This window comes from Desmodus rotundus, chromosome 1 (assembly GCF_022682495.2).
Source record: "Desmodus rotundus isolate HL8 chromosome 1, HLdesRot8A.1, whole genome shotgun sequence".
In the NCBI taxonomy this organism is placed as follows: domain Eukaryota; kingdom Metazoa; phylum Chordata; class Mammalia; order Chiroptera; family Phyllostomidae; genus Desmodus; species Desmodus rotundus.
This window is the reverse complement of record NC_071387.1, coordinates 10,999,391-11,024,242: the sequence shown is the minus strand read 5'-3', so window position 1 is coordinate 11,024,242 and position 24,852 is coordinate 10,999,391. Positions and strand designations below refer to the sequence as shown.

General features: G+C 50.9%; 1 protein-coding gene across 2 annotated transcripts in view; it reads right to left on the bottom strand.

Annotated features, from left to right (window-relative positions):
• Nucleotides 1–24,852, bottom strand: part of GGTA1 (glycoprotein alpha-galactosyltransferase 1 (inactive)) — a 53,209-nt gene that overhangs the window by 11,525 nt on the left and 16,832 nt on the right. The window contains exons 2-6 of one of the 2 annotated variants that reach the window (XM_053921103.2): nucleotides 14,903–15,004; nucleotides 6,584–6,672; nucleotides 3,685–3,720; nucleotides 1,862–1,927; nucleotides 1,239–1,328 (exon numbers count right to left, since the gene is read on the bottom strand). In XM_053921103.2, the coding sequence (XP_053777078.1) occupies nucleotides 1,239–1,328; nucleotides 1,862–1,927; nucleotides 3,685–3,720; nucleotides 6,584–6,663 (272 nt within the window). In that variant the 5' untranslated portion in view covers nucleotides 6,664–6,672; nucleotides 14,903–15,004. The remainder of the gene's footprint in view (nucleotides 1–1,238; nucleotides 1,329–1,861; nucleotides 1,928–3,684; nucleotides 3,721–6,583; nucleotides 6,673–14,902; nucleotides 15,005–24,852) is intronic. The other variant, XM_053921110.2, reaches the window with a different exon arrangement.

Here is a 24,852-nt window from a genome sequence, read left to right as displayed (position 1 = left end):
CCCAGAGAGCTCCCGCACCCCTTCCACCATGTGAGGACACAGTGGGAAGACGGCCATGTATGAACTAGGAAGCGGGTCTTCACCAGACACACCAAATCTACTTGTGTCTTGATCTTGCACTTGCCAACCTCCAGAACTATGACAGACAAACTTCTTGTTGTTTATAAGCCATCCAGTCTGTGGTATTCTGTTAAACCAGGCCAAACAGACTAAGACCCTGTGAATGTCCTTCTAGATGTCCCCCACGTACCTGAATTCGCACACACCCCTAACTGGCTCATCACCTTCCCCCCACTCCTAGACCACCTCCTCCCCCAGGCCCTCTCCTGACTAGTGGCAGCCCCACTGCCACACAGCCTCTCAGGCTTCACGGTCATCCTGGACAGCTCCCACCTCCTTACTCCTCAAGCCACATCCTTCCAAGTCAGGTTCATCATACCTTCTTACCAATCTTGCCAAGTGCCACTCTAAGACCGTGAACTTCTGGAATATACCCACATTGGTGAGATTGGAAGATGCATTGGTGATCCACAGAAGACTGGAATCTTCTATTTACTGCGTCTAACACAATGTCCAGTACAGAATATGTGACCGCGACTCACAGTGGGAAATACACTTTACGTCGCACCCAAACACATGCTCATATACAAACAGAAACAAAAATTCCGCTAAACAGCACATCCTTACTTCATGTGATTCCCTCTGATTTTCTATTTAACTTCAATTTTTTTTTAAAAAGCTGATGTTAACACTTTAAGCTGAACATATTGATGATAGTGACCAGTGGTTTGAAAGACACCAGCTGGCCTGCCATAGATGTTTGATAAACATTTATGTTTGCAGAATGGATGCACACATGGTCCCTGAGATTCTGCGTCATCGTTGCCATTTTACAGATGAGTTAACTGAATCTCAGAGAGAATCTTCTCGTTCTGACTCTGGATCCTGTGGCTTTCCACAACACACCGTGGCCTGCAAGACCCCTCCCGGCCGAGTATTTTGTGATCCATCTGCTGCCATTGGCCAAGTGCTGTCAGTCACCATGTCACCTCTCCAACATTTGAGTCAGAACATCCAGACTCTTAGTTTCTCATTTAATCCGGTGTTAAAGGTCTACTAGAGGCCAGGACTCCATCTCCCCACTCAGGGATGTTCTCAGCAGCGCTGTTGCTGACACAGCCCCCACCCCCTCCCGCTAAACCCTGGATTTACTGCTCGAGGGCAACGCCCTTTCTTACTGTGGATTAAACCAGTCCCATAGCTGAAGCTCTTCTTCTTCTTCCTTCTCTTTGTTTACATCTTCTTCTTCCTCTTGGTAATCGCGGGTCCTACGTACAAAGGGAAAGCAAGCTGAGAAAGGCAGGGAGGGCGGTTGACAGTGTGGGGACAGCAGGTGAAATCGCACATGGAGGCAGGAACACCTGCAGCAAGCGACTGGCCGGAGAAGGTTCATTACACTAAGTGGTAATTCACAGGGACACGCTGTGGGTGAAAAGCGCAGCATCTGTCTTTGTTATCGTCCTTCCAAGTCAGCACAGTGAGCAGTTTAACGGCCCAGCAGCCCTCAGATTATTTCAGGGGGCAGGGGAAACCTGATAAAGCAGTCCTCATAACAACATCGTATCTTATGACAATCTTGCCTGCAATCTGAACTTCAGCCCAAGCCCCACTCACCCCCAACTTAAATGGAAAACACAAAAACAAAAAACCTTTAATGTTCTAGCTCCAACCTCGAAGTATATACCTCGTATGATTTCAATAAGCCAGAAAAATGAATGCGAGAAGGTCCCACCCATGAACTGTCTACCTGACTCTGCAAGTGTTCAGGGGGGGAAGTACAGAGCTCCGTCTCACACCTTACCTATTGTTAAACCAGCTCGGAAACCACCAGCCCTGCTGACTGCCGCTGTCACCAAGTTCTGGGCTTCTAAGAAATAAAAAAGATGAAAAACATTTTCAGAAAATGAGATTGTCCCAAACTGGGGGTTTTCCAAACTCTTTTTATGACAGAAAATCATTGAAAATTTTATTTTAAAGAGCCAGACAGTAAAACAGACAGAAATGAAGCTGCTCTGGCGGAAGGAGAGGGGCGGGCCTGACAGTGCCCAACCCGTGCCCCCCTGGGGCACCCGACCAGCACTTAGCTCGTTGTCCAGGTTGGCAAGCAGGACAGAAGAGAAGAAGAATGACCTGGGTGAGGGGAGGGGCTCTGATACACAAACCTGGGGCTTGGATCTGCCACTTACTAGTTGTATGGCTATGATAAGACATTTTCCTTCTCTGAATCTTGATTTTTCTCCTCTGAATAGTCACATAATAAAACTAACACAGGGTGGGGCAAAAGTAGGTTTGCAGTTGTTCATATGGAATATGATACAGTAATTAATAAATAATAATACAAGAGTAAATTGTGTTTTGTGTACTCACAATTGTAAGCCTTCTGCCCAACCCTATAATAATAATAATAATAATAATAATAATAATAAACCTACTATGAAGGTATCTTTGAAAACTAAATGAAATAGCATACCTAAAAGAGCTTTATAAGTTGAAAATAACTGTAACAAGTTGTGATCTCAATAAAGAAACCAGTGCACCCTTCCAAAATGATCTTTTCTGCTGAACTAGGAGAATTCAGGCTGCCACAAAGTCAGCAGTCACAGTCTCAGGAAATCCGAGGGTCTCTGAGCCAGAAACTCCAAAACCTGTCATCAGAAACCACCTTCCCCACCCACATGCGGAAGTTTCCACACTTGTTGTGAGAGTCTCCCAAGGTAGGGGCCTTCTGGAGATGGGGAAATAGGGGAAACCAAGAGGTAAGGCCTTTCAGTTGGACAAATTTGAGTTGTGAGGCATGAACAGGCATGATCAATCTGTTTGAAAGTGTTCAAGATGGTTTACGATGAAGAAAGTATGGTTACGATAAGCAGAGAAACAATACAAGAATACAACAAACAAAAGGGAACAGAGAAACATTTACTTAGTCATTCAGGTAGGTATTTTCACATGGCCTTGGTCATCCCAGGGACTCGTGAGAACAAAGGCTTTGCCTTTATTTTCATTTGTAGCTAAAATATGGCTGAATGGGCTTGGGAAAACCGCCAAGATCCCATAGCATTCTGTGCACATAAAAGCTCAGACTTAGTGCCAGAGGATGAACTGTATCAGAAACGAAGGCAGAGGAAAGTACAAGCAGTTAAGCACAACACTTTGCTCTGAGGTTCCGGGCAACCAAGCCGAAGACAGAAAGACAAAGGCTTACATAGTTCTTACTGCCAGTAATAATAGTGATAACAGACCCACGAGTTCATCTGAGTCCCCAACTTTTTCCATGATCCTTTGTCTCAAAGAAATTTCTCGGAAGAATATACAACATATACTGGGTAACATAAGGGACAATATCTACCCTGACACTTTTCACTGGGAAGGCAGGAAATGTTCTCCAAATGACACACCTTAAAGAGACACTTCGTGAGAAAAAGCAAGGGCAAAACACAGCCACGGTTCTCTAAAGGCTGCCTGGGAGGCCAGAGGCATGCTGTCCAGATCCCCGGGAGCCCTGCCCTACCCTCCGCCTCTGACCAGAGCCCCGCCACCAGCTGCCCCAGTTGAGAGTGGGCCGTAGGGGGTGCGGGAGTGGTGGTGGGAGCAGTTCCAGAGCCATCTAAAATTCAAAGCACTTACTTTGAGTGATATATCCACAAGAAAGAGCCTTCTGGGCTAAAAGCAAACAAGAAAGAAAAACATATCAAGTTACTTTTCATTGTGAGAAAAGCTATTTTGCAACCATTATGGGCTGAGTTGAGAGCCTTGTTTTAGCTACTCTTAGATTTCCACCTTCCCTGAGACATAACCAAGGATCTCGGGAGACAGGGGTGTTCTGCTGCAGTCACTCCAGTACTCCCCACAGCAAGGAGGTCTGTGGAGACTCAAATCCGAGTAAAATGGCAACAGCTCTTCACTGTGGCTTCAACCAGAAGAGGCTCACAGACAGGTCCCCTCCCAGGGCTTCCTCAGGATCACCATGGCTCAGCCATCATTCCCATAGGATTTACAGTCCCTCAGAAAACAGGACAAGGAATGACTGCAGAGCCTAGTGCCGTGTTCGGGACGGAGCTTTAGAGATGCAGTGTTCCTCACCTGGAAACCCGAACGAATACCTCCTGGCAGGGCTATTGTAAGAGCTGGAGGGAGGGCACCCAGTTGCTGGCACACGCCAACACTCAGTAACTGGTAGCTGCTATCATCACCATCGCCATCACCCTCATTCTTTTTCTGTAGCTTTCCACCAGCTCTAAAATTCTAGATTTTTTTTTTCACCCAGCCTCACGCCAAATGCTGTCCTAGATGACATTCTTTCAGGATGCTCTGCTGAGAACAGGTGATGTGTTCGGTTAGGTTATTTTAAAATCCTTTTTAGCCTAGTACTGATCACCTGTCTAAGGTTAGTACCCTCAGCTCACCTTAAATCATAACATAGCCAATTCACAAGGTGGCAAAGGATCTGCTGCCTTCCAAACCCCTTGCAGGTATTCAAGCAGATTCTCCACAGCGAGTCATGGTGTGGCCACAGTCTCGGTGAATGGGGCCCTGGAGAGCAGCCAGAACCTGCTCTGGATTGCTTTGCTTTCCTGAGCAGACAGTGTGCCTAGTCCTGCAAAATGACCCCCTCTATGGAAGACCAATGCCAATATGCACATTTGTGCCTTTGGCTCCATATTTTAATTTTGTGAACCACCCAAAATATGGAAGCACAATTCTGGCTGTGATTCAGAACACCAAGGTTATCTGGGCAAGCAGTCACAGCTTGAAGGTTATCCACAAGCTTGAAGCATCCTAACTCAGGGCAGCTCCCCCAAAGGGAACTTGTTCTTTTGTTGGATTCTTCCAACTGCCAGAGCTCTTCCTTCAAGCTGCCAAAATCCTCTGTCCTGGGCTGCCCTCTAGAGCAGAGGGTGATTGTAATAGCGATGAGGATGATAAACACCGCAGCCAGCATCTCGTGAGTGCTTATTAAGTTCCAGACATTGCCCTAACTGCTTTATATACTGTAACTTATTTAATCCTCCCAGCAATCCTATGAAGCAGGTACTAAATTACTATGCCCCTGTTTAAAGATAGGGAAGATGAGGACCAGAGTGGCTGTGCAAGCTGCCCAAGGTCACAGAGGAAGTAAGTGGTGCCAAAGGACCAGCCCAGGCAGCTGAGCTCCAGACTCCCAGGATATTTCCCCAGCTCTTGAGTCCATAAAGCAGGCTCGAGGTCCCTTCACCCAACTCTGGTCCATCTACACTTCAGACCAAGTACCCCAGTTTTCTCAGTTTGAAAGATCTGGTTTGCTGACCCCTCTAACTTGGTCACACTGGTGAGCTGTTCAGAAGGAAACAGAAAGACACTCCAGAAGCAGTTAGATCTACGCAGCACCCTGGGGTGGGCGTGCTGGGGGACGGGACAGCTCCCAATTCTGGAGCAATTCTCTTTCTCCTGATGGACCTCAAGGCGCAGTTCCTTTTTTGGTAGCCGAGATGGTCCTGTTGGCTCATCAAGTCTTAGAATTTAAGAATTGGAAGACATTCAAATGTTAATTCAGGTTGTCACCGTGAACTTGGGGGCTACTTAAACACTACACCATGAAAATATTAATGGTGCCAAGACAGCTCTCCTTGCCCAGAGGTACACAGTGGACTTTTTGGACGGACTATACCAGTCAAAGGCATTGTGCATTTTTGTAGTCGCTTGTGGAGACTTCTTTCTATCAGAAGCCTCTCCAGCTGGAACCTGCAAGGCATTGTAGTTTCCAAAAGCACAGAAGCAGCTTTTGGGGAATGCACTCAGAAATGTTTAATTCACTTTGCTTCCAGAGTTTAAAAAAGAGAAGTTTTAGCCAGGCACAAATAAATCACCAGCGACTCAAGTGTATTTTGCAGCAAAAGTTAACAACTTGAGTTGCTTCTTTAAACTCTGCAAATATCTCAGAATTGCAAAAATCAGGATGGATTTCTCATGGCATTTGTATCTGAAACTTCTTAATGTAATTTCTATATCTGGCCACATGAATAACTTTAAATTACATTTTGGGCTTAATGGGACCTTATTATTCCTGGATCTAGCCTGCCCGGAACTGCAGGAGCACAAAAATCAAGACATTAGGAACATGGCAGGAAGATGGCTGATTAGCCAGAAGGCACTCAGAGCTCTAACGCTTGCAGCACAGCTCAGCGCTAAACTGAGCTAACAAGGAGAATGGGGACAGACTCATAGACGGAGAGCAGATGACAGCTAGTGGGGGAGGGGAGGGGAGGTTAGCGGGTGGAGGGATTGAGCAGAAAGGAATAAGGACTCAGCACATGGACAACAGCGTGGTGAATGCTGGGGGGAGGGGGTATACGGGAACTAAATGGTAATGGAAAAAGAAATAAAAATTTAAGAAAAATATAGTTCAGGGCTCAGGGATATAGAAAAGGTGGAAGCTCTTCTTTATGGTTTCAGTTAAGTCTACCTTTAATTCAGCCTGGTGATTTGGCTAATACTAAGAGATTGGAGTAACTTTCATTAACATCAGTTCATCACGTTTCATAATTACCTGTTGATATATTCCCAAAACACAACAATTACAGTTGACAGAACCAGCATTGACAGAACCAGTTTTCCTTTGACATTCATTATTTCCTCCTGGAAAAGAAAAAAAAGACAAAGAAAACAGATTCGATAACTCCTGAGCAAGACATGGTCTTTAAGAACTGCTGCTACCTGTACATCTTCTCTGAAAGGAAATGTTCATGAATGCGTAATTAGACCTAAGGAGTGCACTCTACCTTAAACTGCACAGGGCTGCAATGGCCAGTTAGGCCAGTTCGAGGAATTGACAGGGCTCTTGTGTTGGGAATGATGCTAAGGCCACTTTGGGGCTCAGAAGGAAAGTACCCGGATGATCGTGAGGTCCACCATGGATGGGAAGCGTGAGGGAGTGACTGTAAATGGTTCCCATGGCCGCCAACTGCCTGAACTCAGATCACCCACCTCTCAGCAAATGACAGCGGGGACCATCCATGTCCTAGCCTTGCTTCCCTTCATACACTGACCACAGGGCCAGCGCTCAGAGGGGCAACCACTCAGGCCTTGAGAGTCTAGGCTCACCCACTTCCCACCCCACCCAGCTTTTCCCTCCACACCCACAGCAAGCCAACAGCTGGTGTATAGTAAGCACGTATTTCTTGATTGCTGCATTAATTGTGGTTGAGGGAGAAAGGGTGCTGGGTGGGGAACAGCAGGCTGGGGAGCACTTTAATTAAGGGTGGTCGGGGAAAGCCTGGTTGGGGAGGTGACTAAAGCTTCCCAAGGAGTGAAGACAGGATGGAAAGGGGTGAGAGGTGTGCCATGAGATGGGATGAGAATATTTCAGAACGGCATCTATGACAGCCTGACAGGAGAGAGCTTCTTGTGTTTGAAAAAAGGACCAAAGAAAAAGCCTGAATGAGAAAAAAAGAGTGATGTCCTTTCACCTGAGTAGCTGGAACAAGGGTGGGGTGGGCAGGGCAGACAGAGCCTGAGAAGGCATGGCAAGGGGGTGGGGACCCATGAAAGCATCTAAAGCTGGGGTATCACCTGATCTGACTTCATTCAGAGACTCCAGTGGGTGCCCAGGAGTTCTGGGGTTAGGGAATGAGTGTGGGGACAAGGGCAGACACAAGGATGTGAGGTGGCAGGCTATTCCAATGGCCAAAGAGAAGGGGTGGCCTGTGCTAAAAAGGAGAGGAGGTGGAGAGAAGTCAATTATTTCCTATACTCTGAAGAGAGAATCGATAGGATTTGGCTGGTAGTTTAGACATCAGGGATGAGAGAGAGGGAAGCAGCAAGGTTTCTGCTTGAGCAGGTAGGTTGCAGCATTTCCTCAGGTGGGCTAGAGGAGGACCAGGTCTGGGGATGAGAGTCATGAACTCCCTTTTGGATGTGTTACCTTCAAGGAGTGTGTGAACATCTAAATGGAGGTGGCAGGTCTGAAGTTCATCGGGGAGATGTGAACGGGGCATGCAACTGGACGTGTTGTTGCATGGATGGTATTTAAGGTGAAGGGGAGGAATTCCATCACCCGGAGAGATGATGCAGAGGGATATAAAGGAAGGAAGAGGGGCCTGGGCTGCAGTGACACTTAGAGGTAAGACAGAGAAGGAGGTGAGAAGGAGGGGACCAGGAGGCAGAGAAAAACCAAGAGGGTGGACACCCAGAACCCAAAAGGAGAGAGTGGCCAGCTGTGCCAGCTGTGCCATTCACCGAACGCCATGGGCCTTTGTGAAGCCACTTCCTACCCCTGCCCTGGCCTCCAGTGAAATGTCCCGCCTCCCCCTCTGGCTCCTTCGTCACTATTCACAGTGCTGTGCACATCCCCTTGCGAGGCGGCTCACGTGGGAGCATCCACACGGGGCCCAGTCTCCTCCTGGCCAGTGTGAGCTTCCTGAAGGCCGGAGGAGTGTCTCACTCAGTCCTCCAGCACCTCGTGTGGAGTCGATGAGGCCCTCTATAAATGCTCGGTGGGCAAATTAAATAAAATGAAAGTGACACTGAAATTTGTCTTTTCAGGAGAGGGGATATTTCGCAACTCTCCTCAAAGAGGTCCTCAGATGATTCCAGTCTTGCATCTCATGTGCTACATCACTTTTATTATAAATTCAGTTAAAGGACATGGTTATCAGCCACGATACCCTAGTCCTCCTTGCTTAGAAAGTGTGCCCCGTTCGGAAACAGAAAAGCCCATGCTGAATTCAAGGTCATAGCTCAATCAGCTCTCACTTGTACCTATGATCGGTGGTGTTCCACCAGCACGCGAAGGTGGGCCTGTTGGGCCCACGTAAACCTCACTCTTGAGCTTCTTCCCATTGAGGACCTCAGGAGCTGGCTGGCCTGGGGCCTGTGGCAAAGTCACAAAGTGCAACAGCATGCAACCCCGCCTTCCTGTTGGAAAAGCCACTTAAAGTCTACATCAACAGCTCTGGCACCGAGCACTAGAAAGTCCTGGGCTTCGGAGCAAACAGATCACGACTGAGACTGCAGCCACCTCTCCATGCTGAAGTTCACTCCCAGAGAAGTGAGAATAGTGACCAAACTCAAGGGCTTTTGAATGAGGTGGGGACTGGACTCCCGGCTCTGATGCACGTGAAACCAGCAACCCTGAACGTGGGGCAGTCCCTCACCCATGTCTCCAGAAAGCTCTGAAAACCAAACAGCCTTTTTGTCATTCAGTTGGCATTACTGCCCCGTCACGAGGCTACTTATAATCCTTATCCCACTTAGTGAGACTGTTTAAACATTTCTTTGCGTGAACATGGATGCATGTTATTGTTTGGTGCTGCTGCACTGGGAGTTACATAATACATGATATTATATATGTTATACATATATATGCTACATATATATAACTCCTGCCTTCCAGGCCCCGCAGTTCCAGAAAAGGGATTGTGGGTTTGTTCCCTTGTCTCTAAAGTGGAGATAAAAATGGCCATGATTGCAAGAGATAAGTTCCATAAAACACTTAGCACTGGGTCGGTACCATATAAACGTGGAAAACTGCTTGTTCTTATTACTGGTATCCATACAGCAGGCTGTCGGGAGGACTCCGTGTGAAAGCACAGTGCCTGGCATTTAGCCAGAGCTCAAAACACATTTGATGGAAAAGATAGAGGGTTCTGGAAGAACTCGTGAAACAATAAAGTGCAGGGAGATGCAGATTAGGGGCCCTAAAGGTTATCCATCTGCTCCACCACAAAGAGCTCACGGAAGTGGGAGGAGACTGATTTTCTCTGACGAGGTGAGGGCTCTGCTACAACACCCCGCCAATGCTGAGAAGCCACCACACTGCACAATGTGGGTCCCAGGCTTTACCAGCCCCACCTGCTGAGGATCAAATGCAATTGACCCCAGTAGAAAAAACGTTAAATGGAGAAACATGCAAACTCTCACTGTAGAAAACACCGAGGCTGATGTCAGGAAGAGCCCAAATCAGACACGTCTCCTAACTGCCCCTCCATGCAAAGTGTTTATGATTTTTCGTTTCAGAAATTAGCATGAGAGGCAGTTCATGAAGCCCTTTCTTCCTGGACTTCACAGATTGCTTGAATCGGCTTACTTTTTGCTGTGGCCAGTCGTCACGCTTGTTGGATGGAGACTTACGATTGGATGCTGTCCAAAGGAGCCAACATCGCGTCCTTTAGTGAAGCACTAGAAATGGGTGTGGACTTGCTTCCTGGGATCTGGAATGCACATCCCCAGGGATGGAGGGGTTGGCAGGGTAGCCAACAAGTCTTTGAAAACATTTTTATAGTTCTCTCTGGACAAAAATGAGGCATTTGGCAGCCAGCACGGCCTAAAGTCTTTCTCTTGTGTGTTTGTCTCTCAGAATTTTCAAAACTGCGTAATTCTGAAGATGGGTGGTTGACTATCTTAGCCACCAACTAGGAAACAGCAGGTTGCTTCTAAATTCTCCACTTACGGGGCAGAGCACAGATTTAGGACTGCCGAATATTGACACCCAGCCTCACGTGGGAACGTGTACTCGGGGTCACCTGGCCCCCACCCCTCAGAGGACTTGGTGAACCCAGCCATACCCAGTCCTAGCAGAGCCCTCCCACCATCTCTCAGGCCCCCTTGTCCCAGTGCTCGTGGTTTCTCCCTGAATCCATCCTACCTCCCACATGCGCGGCTCCTGGTCCCCCTCCCAGAACTCAGCCCCTGCACCGGTTCCCAAATGAAACCACTTGTCACACACCCTCTCCTGGAACACGGGCTGAAAACTCGGGGGCGTTTCTAAGGGCAGGCCACCTTGTAAAGCCCGTTACTTCACCTTTCCTGCTTCCCTCTCCTCCTCTTCCTTTTCTGCGGTATTTCCCCGGAGTGTCAGACTTTTCCATGTGGCTCATAAATTAATTCTTCCTTACCCTCACCTTGCCCCATAAAGAACACCACACACACACAACTTTAGTCTGGGCCAAGAGAGGGTACTCCTTCCCCACAGAAACCCCCTCTGAAAGACACTCTGTGGACTGTGGACCTTGTTTTCTCCATCTCACGTCAGGGGAGGATGAACGTGTCAGCTGCACAGCAGTGCTCAGAAGCCCTGGAAAAGCCATTAACTCTGAGAGCCGGAATCTGCAGGGGGAAAGCAGTGGCAGAGGAAGCCCAGCCTTCCTCTCTGCCTGTCATTCCCCGCCCCCCGCCCCCCAGCCCCTGGAACCCATCCCCTGCTCCCCGGAGCTGCCCCTGCGTGCTCCAGCCTCAGCCACTCCTGCACTCCTGAAAAGGCGTCAAAGACTGAGTGACAAGTATTGTGAACAGGTAAGGGGCAGGGGGGCCACAGAAGCAAACTGGGTATTACAGCCCCTGGACAAAACTATCTTCTGTCCTCCACACCCTCCACTGCAGCGATGGGATCCAGCATTCCAGGGAGGAGTCAGGCCAGCGCAGACTCTTAAAGCAGCAGCCCCAGCTGTCGGCCTTGGGCAAGTCCTCGGACTCTGTGAACTCTGTTAACATGCACAAGCACCCTCCTCTGGGGGCCCTGCAAGTTTAAGAAGAGACCGCACATATGGAGCACACTGTGTCCGTGGTCAGTAACTGCGCCACAGGTGGCTCTGAAAGCAGAGATTCGGCTTTATCTGGGAGAGGTGTGTGGGTCCCCCAGGGCAGCACCACCCAGAAGCTCAAGGTAAAACCCCCCACCACCCCCACTGTGACTTTGTGATGGTCAGCTCCCCGCCCACTGCCCACGGCTCAGGGCCCAGCTGCACATCGTGGCTGCCCCACTGCCCAGAGCCTGAGCTGGGTGTGGAAGAAGCCGAGGCTGACCAGCCCCACCTTCCATCAGAGCAGGTGTTGGAAACTGGGGTCACGAGGGTCTCTGGCCTTAGTCTCCCCATCCTTGAAATAAGTCATCCAGACTTAACTTTCCATGACAGGCTTTCCTGATGGACCCAGGACGTGCAAAAGGAATCAGCCGCTGGCTGGAAATCTCATTATAAGCCACACGGAGCACATCTTACTGCAATGGCCTCATAGATTCCTTAAAGTAAAGATCGAATGAGAAGATCACCCACCAGGACAACTGTGATTGAACAACAATTTTAAAAAAAGAAAAAAGATTACCCACCAACACAAGTTGAACACAGGGGCCTCCTCACCCAGAAGAGAATGCAGACTGGGGTCAGGAGTGGGTAGGGCCCGAATGCTTCCCAGAGGTGAGGAGTGGTCCCCTGCTGGAGCAGTCACCCCAGCCTTGGCGCCTGGACTGGGGCTGCAGGTGGGTGCGAGGGACTGACCGCACTATCTGCACACCCGCCTGGGTCCCAGTAACAACCAGCCCGGTTGGACCTTGTTGCGCACCCAGGAGCCTTCCACTTTGATCCCAAGGGTAAAGAGCCGACCCGGGTGCTGCTCTGCTCCCTGCTCCGAGCTCAGGAGGATCAGGGCACTGCGGCCTGGCTCCCACACCCTCCACACACACCCCCCCCCCCCCCCCGCCCCCCAGGCAGGACCAACAGCCAGCAGCGTTCCCGGCGCTCTGGCTGGAGCCACTGAGCAAGAAACTGTCACAGGACTTACAGATGCGGCATCACCAGTAACAAGTTATGAAGCTGAAAGGAACTTTTCTAAACTCTCAGTAATAAAAAGCAACCGCTGAGTAACCATGCTAGGGGCAAAAGTGCTTTGTCTTTCTTTCGTCTCTATCAAAAACGATACTACAAAGTCCTTGTCAAACACAGAGGAACCCAGGACTGTGCAGCCGTAACATGGCAGGTGCATTACACACCTAAGTAATACCATTTTTACACTACTTTCGCATCATTACGCTTTCTAAATTTTGTCCTATTTGTCAGTTTTGTTATTTGTTGTGATATGTCTCCTCCCACTTTAAATACAGTTGACCCTTGAACAATGCAGGGCTTAGGGGCACCAGTCCCCCTGCAGTTCAGAATCTCAGTGTAACTTCTGACTGCCTGAAAACTTAACTACGCATAGCCTGCTGTTGATGAAGCTTTACCAACAACATAAATAGTCAATTAACGCGTTTTTGTATGTTATATGTATCATACACAGAACTCTTACAATAAAGCAAACTAGGGAAAAGAAAATGTTAAGGAAATCATGAGGAAAATATATATACAGTATTTATTAGGAAAAAGTCATATATAAGTAGACCTGTGCAGTTCAAACTCGTGTTGATCAAGTATCCATTCCATGCCTACTATTGTGTTTACAACTTTGCATTCTTTTTTAAAGAGGGCCCTGAAAATTGAATATGCTTCAGGCCCTAACAACACTTAGATGCTCCCCAAATGAACCAGGCCAGGCCCTGGGCTAAACACTCTAACAGTAGTCTCTCAAGTTAAGCCTCACAACAATTCCGAAGTCACCCCAGAATTATCCCCACTTTAAAGATATGAAAACGGAGGCTCAGAGAGGTTAAGTAACTTGCCTGATGTTACACAGCATAAAGTGGCAGAGCCAGGATTCCGGTCCCAGGCACTGTCCTCTGGTGTCCACCATTTTTACCACTCTCTTCTCAGAAGATATGAGGGCTACCCATGGGCTAATCACTCAGGTCTCTTTGGGACATCCTCTCATTTTGCCTCTCATGATTATCACATAGTGACTGACTGAAAACTAGCCAATCACAGGCTAGTCTTGCTGAGGGGCTGGCTTCCCCTTTGCCCATCTGGCGAGCACTGGCTCTTCTGCCATTCCCAGGCACCTCCTGCATGCCTGGTGTGGGTCTTCCTCTCTCCATCGGTTAATGCCTCACCATGGTCAGTGCAGCGGCTTTTTGATGAGGAAACTGAGCTTCAGTGGAGGCTGAGATGGCAGGGCTCACCCGGAAGGCGATGCCAATTTGAAAAGCAGACCCTCTGACCCCCAGGCCCAGCTCCTGGCAGGGGGCTGATACTGAAAGTGAGGAGGGAGAGTGCTGCTTTGCCCAGAAGCCTCTGAATTGGTGGGCATAGGCCCTGGCTGGGTAGGTCAGTTGGTGAGAGCGTTGTCCCGATACACCAAGGTTGTGGGTTCGATCCCCAGTCCGGGTATATACAGGAATCAACCGGTAAGTGCACAAGTAGAACAACAAATCGATGTTTCTCTCTCTCTCACCCTCCCTCTCCCCTCCTCTGTCTCTAAAATCAATCAATAAATAAATTAGATATTTAATAAATAAATTGGTGGACATTATAGAGAAATGTTCCCCGTTGGGAGAAACACAGTCCACGTCCTGAAAAAACACAGTACATGGAAGGCTGTTCCCAGTCCTGGTTTCATGACGAGAGGCAGGGCAAACACAGACAGCCTCGGACGAAACACATGGCTGAGCGCCCTCCAGCCATCACGAACGGAGCAGCCTGCTCTCTGACATACATCTTGTCATGCCGTTTCTCGAGTCCCTTCAGGAAATCTCAAGCTTGGATCCAGCCAGATTTGCCTTGCTGCCTAGCCCAGACATCGTGCAAGGCTTTTTCCAAGAGAAATAAGGTAAGGTAAATGAAGGGGCTACCTACCGCCTGACAGGGCTCCGCATCCACCCCACCCACATCCACCCACACACAACGTAGCCCCTGGGCCAGATTCATGCCGGCCCTGCACCGGCACTCCGAATCCTGCAGAGAAAACCCCAGGCCGCAGTCACAGCCCCAAGACGTACTGGCAGGGGAAGCAAAATCCACAGCATCCCGCCAGCTTCCACTTCTAGATCCCATGCCAGGGAGAAGGGGAACTTTGTGGCTTCTTCCAGAATTACTGAGGGGGGAGCAGCAAGAGGTTAGCGGGACAGCGAGGGTTCTCCCCCAGGTGGATCCACGCCACAGCCAGCTCACAGTTCCCCCAATGACCCCGACAAGGCAGAAGAAAATCATTTCAACAGCTCACATACCTCATCGTCTGCTTCTCTCCCCGCAGAGTAAAAGGCAAAACAAAGTCGGTTCTGCAGGAGGAGGCAGGGCTGGGAGGAAGGGAAGGTGCTGTGGTCCAACGCCTGTCAAAAGAATAAACAGCTGTTTCAGGAACATGGGGGCAGACGAACCCCAGAGCAGCCAGGGGCTTTGTTCCTTGCAGGCCCTGGGAAAGGGGCTGTTTATCAGGCCTGTTGACTCAGAGCCACACAGGCCAAGGCAGAGATGTTTCTCACTGGGCCCATGAATGGCCCACCCTCCTTCATCAAGTGAAACTGCAGGTCCAAGCCAGGCCAGCTGTTAGCGAAGGGAAGGCCACCACCCCAGAGAGGGACACACGGGCTGCCCACATCTCCTACTCCTTTGGGAAAGTGGAAACTGTTCTGAACCCAAACAACCCCAACTGTCCACTACTAGGAACAGCCAATGGAAAACTAAAAAAAATTAAAAAGTAAAAATTATAAAATAAAAAAACTTTTAAACGCAGAGGGTTGGGTGAAGTATAGCGTCCTCAAGACTCTTGCTGAAATGCTACCCAAACGCTCCGCAAAGTGAGGCCTGTCCTCTACATCCTCTAGCCTTTGGAAGTTACTTTGTTTGAACACTATTTTAATAGAACGTTATGCGGCCTGCCGCACTGCAAACCAAGCTATAAGAACTTTAAAAGGTCACGAGGCCCAACCGGCTCTTTGGCTGAATAATGCTTAACCCTTCCCACACCCACCTCCTGCTCCCAGAATAGACTTTTCCAGCTGGAAGGGACCTCAGAGCGGCGCACGGTCAAACACCCAACGAGAACTCTTTCAAAAACACATGAAGTCATTCTCAGAACTCCAGTGAGTGAGACAGAGGCCGCGGGGTGCTAGGGCCGAAACAGGGCCCAAGCGCAGGCAGCCGCGCTCCGAGACACCTCCCAGGCCTGCGGGGTAGAAGCGCAGACTGAGGGGGGGGGACAAACCCAGGACCAGGGCGCCGAGGGCTGGCCCCGCCCCCAACGGCTGCCTAATCAGCATCTTCCTCTGGTTCCCCAAAGCCATTTTTTTTAAATCCTCACGGAAGGATGTGTTTTACTGATTTTAGAGAGAGGAGGAGGAGAGACAGAGAGAAACATCGATATGAGAGGAACATCCATCAGCTGCCTCCTGCACCCACCCCAACCTGGGATCAAACCTGCACCCCAGCGCCTCGGCACGTGCCCTGACTCGGGGTCCCACCCGCAACCTTTCGGCGCAGCGAGGGCGCTCCGACCCACCGAGCCACCCAGCGAGGGCCCCGAAGCCGATTTCACAGCGCCGGCCCCTGGGACACGACTGCTCGGCCGAGAGCGTCGGGTCTGGAAGATCCCCCGACAGCTCGCTGAGACCCTTCCCGCTCGTGTCCACCGCGCTGAACGAGCTTCGCGCCTCCCCACGCAGTCACTGCACTCGAGGTCTCCGCCCCAAATACAACACACTCGGGCTCCCCGAGACACGTGGGCTGGAACGTTCGGGACGCCCGAGGCTGGGAAGGCCCCAGGCCGCTCTAGAATGTTCCGGGCTTTCCCGCCCCCGCAGGCCCCGCCCCGCCCGCCCCACGCCCACGGGCCACGCGCGGAAGATGGCGGCGCGGAGGCGGCCTGGGGCTGGGCTGCCCGCCCTCCGAGCGGCCGCTGCGTCCGGACGGACGTGCCGGGAGGGCGCCGCGTGTCCACGCGGAGTGTGGCTGTGCGGGGAGCTGCGGGGCGCGCTTCTCCCGCCCCGGGCGTTCACCATCGGCGCCCACGGGAATTACTGCTCCGAGCACTACGCCAGCGAGCCTCGTGACATCGCCCTGGACTGAGCAGATGTCCCGAGACTGTGGTCTTGCACTGAGAAGTCTCTGTATTTTTATTTCTTTCCTGTATTGACTGATTTTGGAAAGACGGGCGTGGGGAGGCGGTGCTGGGGGGGGAGAGAGGCCCACTCCTTGTTCCACGTATGTAGGCATTCACGGGTCGCTGCTTCTGTGTGTCCTGAGTGGGGATCAGTCGTGCAACCTTGGCGACACTCCAACCAACTGAGAAACCCCCCCGGGGCCAGGAGGCCGCGTCATAACTATAACCGGCCCAATGGAGACATCGAGCGTTTGGGTGTCAGCGATCTCCCGCCCGCCCACAGCGCTCCAGTGTGTGGAAGCCCATGGGGAAGTCTGCCCAGCAGACCGGACCCGGATCCTGCAATGATGAGCCACCTCCCCCTGCTTCCGGAGAGCACTCCCACAAGGTAAATCTTCCACGTGCACCTGCAGCGCCTCAAAAGAACCGCAGGTGGAACTCACTTTTAGCATTTCAAAGATGGTCGTGTATGGAAGGCAAAAAATCGATTGTGCTTGCCTTGATAAATATTAGTCTAAAGTCTTTGTTTTTGTAACATTGCCTAGGGCTTTTTAAACATAGTTACAAAACAAAACGAAACAAAACCTAGATCCGTGGGGGTCTTGTTGGGATACTACACACAGTACTGAGAGTAGCTACCACTACAAACATCAACAGGATGAATCTCACACACAGCACTGGGTGACAGCAGCCCTGGCTGTTTCCATTTACTTCAAGTCCAAAAGTAGGCAACCCTGTCATATGGTGCCAGAAGACGAGATGGGGTGGCAGAGACTGGGGGAGGGCCCAGAGGTACTGGTGGCGGGGGGTGGGGGAAATCATGTTTCTTGAGCTGGGTAGTGGTTACGCAGGTATGTCCACTTTGTGCAATTCATCACACGTGGGCCTTTCCTGCGTGTAAAGAATAAACACGATCAGAAACCTTCCTGTTAAAAGCTGCGTTCCCTTGGGCATCGTTTTCCCCTGACACTGGCGCCAGGGCCACAAAACCATGGACAACCCTGCCTTTTCCTTCACTCGGGTTCTCTGCCGCAAGGCCAGGCACCACCAAACACCTTACTAGGGGATCAGGGGAGATCTGTTGCATTAAAGGATCCAGGAAATCTGGACCTATAGTCAATGGGAGGGGAAAGGCAATAGTTTGGAGGCCAAGGAACTGGGCTAAGGGAAAGTGGTCCTTTTGATCATGGTTCAGATGGGTCTCCCACTTCACCATTTATAAAGCAGCCTCGCCTTTATCTCAGCGATCCTCAGGATCACCTACAGGTGGTCAGGAAACAGTGGAGGCTCTGGGAGCCTCAAAGACGTGCTCAAAGCCACCAGCTGTGGGTCTGGTACTGATCCTCCCCTCGGCTGCTTCCAGGGCACGTACTACAGGTCCGTGGAATTAGAGACTCCAGGCTGTGTAACCACAGCTGAACAAAGCCTGCAAACTGGAAGTCAGAACATTGAACTTCTAGAGTACCCAACATAATCTTCCTCTTCCCTAGGACTCTCTCATGCTCGGATTCTCAAAGGAGCCCACACTTATGACCATTCCTTAACTGAGGCAAAGAGCCACAGCAAATGAGCTTCGGCCATGCAGCTCTGCTAATCAAAGGAGGCGAGAGACTCCCCAGGTAAGTGCATGGCACGGTGCCTGGCAGGACTGGCTAATCTCATCATTCGATGGGTCACTAAGGCTCCTTCCAGGCCTAACAGCCCGTGGGTCTGTCAGATAACAGCCAGCATTCGGTGCCTGTCCATCTGCCACACGCTGAGTCAGAGGATTGCAAGGCATGGGGGTTGCAGCCAAGGGGGCTACGGCCTGGGTGTGCCCTGGCTTTGCATCCCGGACCACCTCCTTCCAGGAGAAATGAAGGTCAAGTTCCCCCACCCCCAGCCCCCGTGCTTACTGCTGTGAGGATATTTCTCGGCAAAGAACACTACAGACCAACAGGTTGCAGGCCACCACTGTTTGTTTAATCCTAAATATGTTTAGGGCACTCACAAAGGACCGTCTGGCCCATGCCTGCATGTGATAGAACAATTTGGTTGGTTTCCTCCTCTGCATGGGGGATAAACATCATCCCTACCTCTCGAGGTGGATGAGGGGTTATAGAGTGTGGTGGGTACCGGCATACACTCTGGGGCTAGGCTGGCTGGGTTTGAGTCCCGGCTCTGCTGCTTAGGCTATGCAATTCTGGGCAACGTACTTAACTTTTCTCTGCCTCTGTCTCTACCCCTGCAGCCAGGCGCCACATTGCGGTGGGTCACAGAATGAACCTCAGCTGAGGAAGTGATGTCAGTAAGCATAGGACCTCTTTCTTTCCAGCACGGGAAGGGTTGGGGAGAGGATGCCGGCTAGAGAGACCCTGGAGAGAAAGGGAGATGACCCCAGAGTACACTGCCAGCAGTGGGAACCCCATGATGAGATGGAACAGAGGAGAGAGAGGACAGGCATAGGAGAGCAGCCCTGGGGGGGAGGACGCAAGGGTGCCCCCGAGACAGGCAGAACCTTATTCCCCTCATGCAAAAGGGAAGGAGACAGGATGGGTGGGTTGCTAATGAGTTTGGGGGAAGAAGTAGGTAGTTGACAAGTTCTAATCCACAGCAGCTGAAGTATGGAGGACAAAGTGGGTGGGCTGTAGGGGTGGCAGACAAGCTGGGGGGACATGCAGAATCATCACTGGGGACCCTGGATCCTCACTGTGCTGAGGAATCCTTCAGTGACAGTAGGCCAAGGGAATGACATGATTTGCTTTATTACAAGAATTACGTGGCTGCCAGCTGGTGTCCAGGTGCAAGTGTGGAGGCCTGAACAAATGGACTGAGCTGGATGACAAAGTGGCAGCCATTTGCGAGAAATGAAGGAGGGGCATCCTGAGATCTTGGGTTGCATGAAATCACTTCTCTTTCACACTTGGCATAAATGTCACCTTCTTGGTGAGAACTTCCTGGATTTGAAATGACTTTCCTTTTGTAGTTTGGTTACTTAACTTTTAACTTTCTTTCTCTACCAGAACGTCAGTGGTATGGGCGGATACTTTTGTATGCTTTGTACCACATGAAAGTATCTATTACAGCACCTGGCACTCATACACCTTTGCAGGCTGAACGCATGCCTCATACAGTACTTGGCACCCAGGCGTTCAATACCGTGAACTATTTTAAATGGACGGCAGTAACAATATCAACAATAATAGTGAGCAAGGGGATCAAGGGACTGAGACAGACCCAAATCCAATCCAGTGCTACTCGAAGTGCAGACCACGGGTGCACCACCTGGGAGCCTGTTAGAGATGCACAGCATCCAGCCCACCCAGCCCCAGCCAATCGGGATGCCCAGGGTGGTCCCGGGAGTTGCATTTGCCGAGGTCTCCAGGTGATCCCTGTGCTCCCTCAAATATGCCAAACTCTGCCCTGGGCTGGTTCTCAGGCTGCTGGTTGAAGAAGGGGAGAAGATGGTATTGCTGTTGGTGGGAAAATGGAGTGGAAGGGGTTGGGAGTGGGGGTGGGGGGAGCTGCTGAGTTCCTTTCTAGATGTGTTGAGTTTATAAAGAACCTGCTGGAGCCCGTTCAGCAAAGGCATCTTAGAGAGACAGCCCGGGGCGCAGCCCAATTTGGAAGTTGCCAGCAAGAGGGCAAGAACCAGCAGGTCTGATCTGTGCTTAATGGGGGCAAGGAGGGGTGTCCTTAACAGGCACCTCCCTGAAACCTGAGTGAGGGGCACAGCCCAGAAGCAGGAGAACCAGAACAAGAGGGAGAAGGTGGGAAAGGCTGCCAGGACACAGCGTGCAGAGCAGAGTCCACTCTGGACTCTGGGCTCGCCTGCCTCCCTCTCCGCCGCAGCACTCCCATTGGACCACCTTGGGTCCCATTTGCCTCTGGAAGAGAGAAGGAGGCCTGGGCATGTGCCTGGCAAGGGTACACCTGTCTGAGAACTTCAAGGACACCCAGGCAAACAGAGGTGTGGCACAAAGAGGTTCTGCTCCCAGCTCCGCCACCAGCTCCAGGCAGCCCCCGCTGCACTTGATTGATTCCCACCCCACCCCTCTGCCGGATGAAAAAGCTGGGCTGGTGTGTCTTACTCTGCACCGTGTCTCAGTTCTGGGGTTCACGTCACCTTTCCCACCCAGCTGCAGACTCTGGGCCAAGACGCCTGAATAGGATCCGTTGGTGGCCTTTGGATGGAGGGAGGGCACAGTGGGTAGGGAGCCCCCAGCCAAAAGGAGTGCTGAATCCACAGCGCATATGGCTTATCCAGCTACCTTCAGAGCTGCTGAGTGTCAAGGTCTAAAGATGCCTTCTCCTCCCTCAGCCGAAACGGGAGGCCCAGGCTGGTCCCTGTCCTCCCTCCAGGAGCTGCTAGGAGGCAGATACAGGTTCTCAAGGGGCCAGCTCCCAGTCCCAGCCTTGTTGCCCACCCACGGCGCCCCCCCTGGCCAGCCAATGGCACAGTGTTCTAGGTGACATGAGGGGAATAAACATGTCCCTCTCGTAGCAGGCATTCAAGCTGCAAGCCCATCGGGCTTGTACAGCAGCGGTAATCTGTCAACTCTCCCAGTGTCCCGCTAGCCAGCCTCCCAAAGGTGGTCACCCCATTTACGGCATCCGTGCCAGACAGACTCTGCTTAAAGCCTTCTAGTGATGAGGAACTCACCACCTCCCTGGGCCCCCAGTTTCTTTTCTAGACCATTCTGATTGTAAAACACGTCTTTTCAGCACGGAGGTAAGCTCTGCTTCCGAGAACATTATTAATAATACTGAGCCACACCAGCCAAGGCACCCTGCACTTTCAAGTCCCCGTCAGGTAAGAGAAACACACGTGCCCAAATTCCAAATGCTGCCTGTAGAGCCCAGCCACTGCCAGCACGCTGCCGCGGGCTTGGCCCTGAGCCGGGCTGCACGGGCGTCCACTGGCAGAGGCCACTGCTCCTCCCTCCCTCCCTCCGGGCCCCACCTCCTGTTCTTTTGTTTTACCAGCCTCCTAGTTTTGCTGTTTGTGCTCTGCTTGTTTATAGTAACGCCTCTGGTGTAAAAATCAGGGAGACGTACAAACCACTTTCCCTAGGGCGGCTCTGGTTTACACCTGTTGCAGATCAGTTCACTGGTTACTGCCTTGCTGCCCCCTTCACTCCCAAAGGTACGCCTGTCTGGAGGGTGAATCACAGGGTCACTCTGTAACAGAAAGAGGGTTCAGCCCTGGCTGGTGTGGCTCAGTGGGTTGAGCACCAGCCTGTGAACCACAAGATCACCGGTTCGATCCCTGGTCATGGCACATGCCTGGGTTGCTGGCCAGGCTTCCATTTGGGGGCGTGTGAGAGGCAACCCATTGATGTTTCTCTCCCCCTCTTTCTCCCTCCCTTCTCCTCTCTCAGAAAATAAATTAGACAAATAAATAAATAAAATCTTTCAGAAAAATAAATTTAAAGAGGGTTCAGTGAAGTCTTCCTCAGGATCCTTTCCCGATTCTGGGATTCAGGGCTTGGGTTTCCTTCCTCCTTGCCCCTTGGTACCCATCTCCAGCATCCAGTATTTCCTGTGACTGCTCAGAGGGGTACAAGCCCCATCCCTCCTGACGCATTTCTGTCTCCCCGCCCCCCTACACCTGTGGGGAGTGTCTCAGCACTCGCTGCTTCCCCTGTGCAGGTCAGGAGGTCATTAAAGTCTAAGAATTGACTGGAAAATTTTGAGGTTGTTTTGTCTTGGGGTTTTTTCCCCCCCCTCTACTATATTTTCCTGGGTTTCTCGTAATAAGCTGACTTGAACATAAAAGGCCTTTCAAGAAATAGTCTCTAATGATTAGTTTCCAGGAACCCTAGCAATAAACTCAAAACAGAACAACTCTTTAATTGAGTCCACCATGAAGATGGCTTTTCCCCGCCTGCTTCTGAAATGGGACAGACCTGGGTTCAAATCCTAGTCCCCCTACTTGCTTGTTGTGTGATCCTGGATAAATGACTTCATACTCTCTGAGCCTCAGTTTACTTACCTTTGAACCGGGAATAATAATTCCTTACTCCGTGAGTTGTTGGAAGGATGACCAAGAACACCTGTAAAGTTCCTGGCACCTGGTAGGCACTTAGAAAAAGGCAACTTGTATCGTGATCACTGGTGCCTAAGAGAGGAGCACTGTGTGCACCTCGGCATGGGGCAGGAGGCAGGAGCGCATAGAGGTTAGAGCCTGCATTTGAGGCAGGCCTTGGTGTTGACGAAGTGCATGGCCATGGGCAATCACTTGAACCTCCTGGGCTCGGTGAAATGAGAGTAACAATGCTTCCCTGCTAGACCGTTAGAAATGGGATGGCCATATAAAGTGCTTGGCATAGGGCCTGATGCTGGAGGAGCAAGTGGCCCATAAATGGTAGCTACTCGATTCTCATTAATGATTATTCCAGAACTCCACCTCACAGGCTCTGGCACCACCTGCTCTATGTCCCTAAAGAGTCCACTATGTTCCTGTGTCCTAAAAACAACAGCTCGCTCTTTGTAGAGTGTCTCTGAATCCTCCCATCACAGCCCGGGAGGCAGGGTGGGCCCTGCTCTCACCACACGCAGGGGACGAGTCTGGTGAGTTGCCCAAGGTGACTTAGCTGGGACTGGAGCCACGAATTTTTCCAACCTCCTCCTGCCCCACAGAAAGTCTGCGAGTCACCGATTTAAAGTTGAAGGGAGTTATGTGTTCATTTGTTCATTCATTCAATAAGTATTTTTTTAGTGCCAATATTGGCACCTGCCATGTGCCAGGCACTGTTCAGGCTGGTAGGTCTACAAGGACTAGCCAACATGTCCTCTAACAGGAAGCTAAGCCCAGAACACAACTTACACACCACCAAAGGCATGCTGCAACTGAGGTCAACGTTCTGTGATGGCCCAAACATTCTGGCACTCCCTTACTCTGAGCTCCACGAATCACACATGCCACCTTGCCCATGTGGCTGGAGGAACATCCTCACTACCCAGGTCCCTTCGTGTTACAGATGAGAAAACTGAGGCGTCAAGGAAGGGAATGACCTGTCCAGGCCACTCAGCAATGACAGAAGGAGCCCGGAGCTGGTACCGGGGTGTATGAATCTCTCCCGGACCAGTTGCCTTTTAACCACAGCACAGGAAATTGACGAGCTCAGGGAAGGGGCTGGGGGCTGCAATCAACAGTCTCCTTCCTGAGTTTCCGTATCTGGGCCCACCTGAAAAAGTCCCAGAAACACCTGCCGGGGATGGCTTCCCTTCCTCACGACTCTTGAATTATTTGGGGGTGCCACAGGGAACTTTCTGATGTGCGCACAGAAATGCCACAGAAAAAAAGGCGACCACTGTGTGTAGACTGAAGATACTGAAGCATTCAATTCAAAAAGAACAGCCCTCACCCAAACATAAACATAAAACTGCTCAGAAATGGAGTAAGAACACCTAAACACCTGCCCCACTTAGGAAACATCACGGGGGTCTGTTAGGAAGAATGAGTTTGGAAACCCTGATTGGACCCCTTTGCTCTGTCTTCCCCATGGGTGTAGCACCTGAAGCTCTAGGTATCCCCTTCCCTCTTCATGGTTTCTGCCTTCTTCACTGACGTGTCGGCAGCTGTAGGTGCCCTGTTGTTCCTCTGCTTGGCACTTGGGGCTGAGAGGTAGCTTTGGAGTTTTTCCTCTCTGGGTGTGGTTTCTTGGCACTCACCATGGAAAGTCTAGAGGCTGCTCTGTCTGTACCACTCAGCGGCCTGCTGAGCTGATGTTAGCATGCTAGGCACAGAAGGGCATGTCCCACCTGCGGTGCTCCTTAATGCCCTATCAAACTTTTCTGGCTCTCCACCTTCATGGGAGGATGTCATTTCCTGGTCCCCTTGTGGTTGGGTAGGTCCATATTACTAGTCTGACCAATACAAGTGAGCCCAAGCAATTCACTGCCAGTGCAAGACCCTTGAGGGTCCTCTTACTCTGTGCCATGCAGTACATTCAAGAAGGTGACTGCTCCATCAGCTGCCTCCTTGAATGAGGAGCACAGCCCCCAGCTGACCCAAGATGCTCATATTAATTACAGTAAGAAATAAAGCTTTGTGGGTTTGGCCCTTAAGATTTAGGGATTGTTTGTTACTGCAGC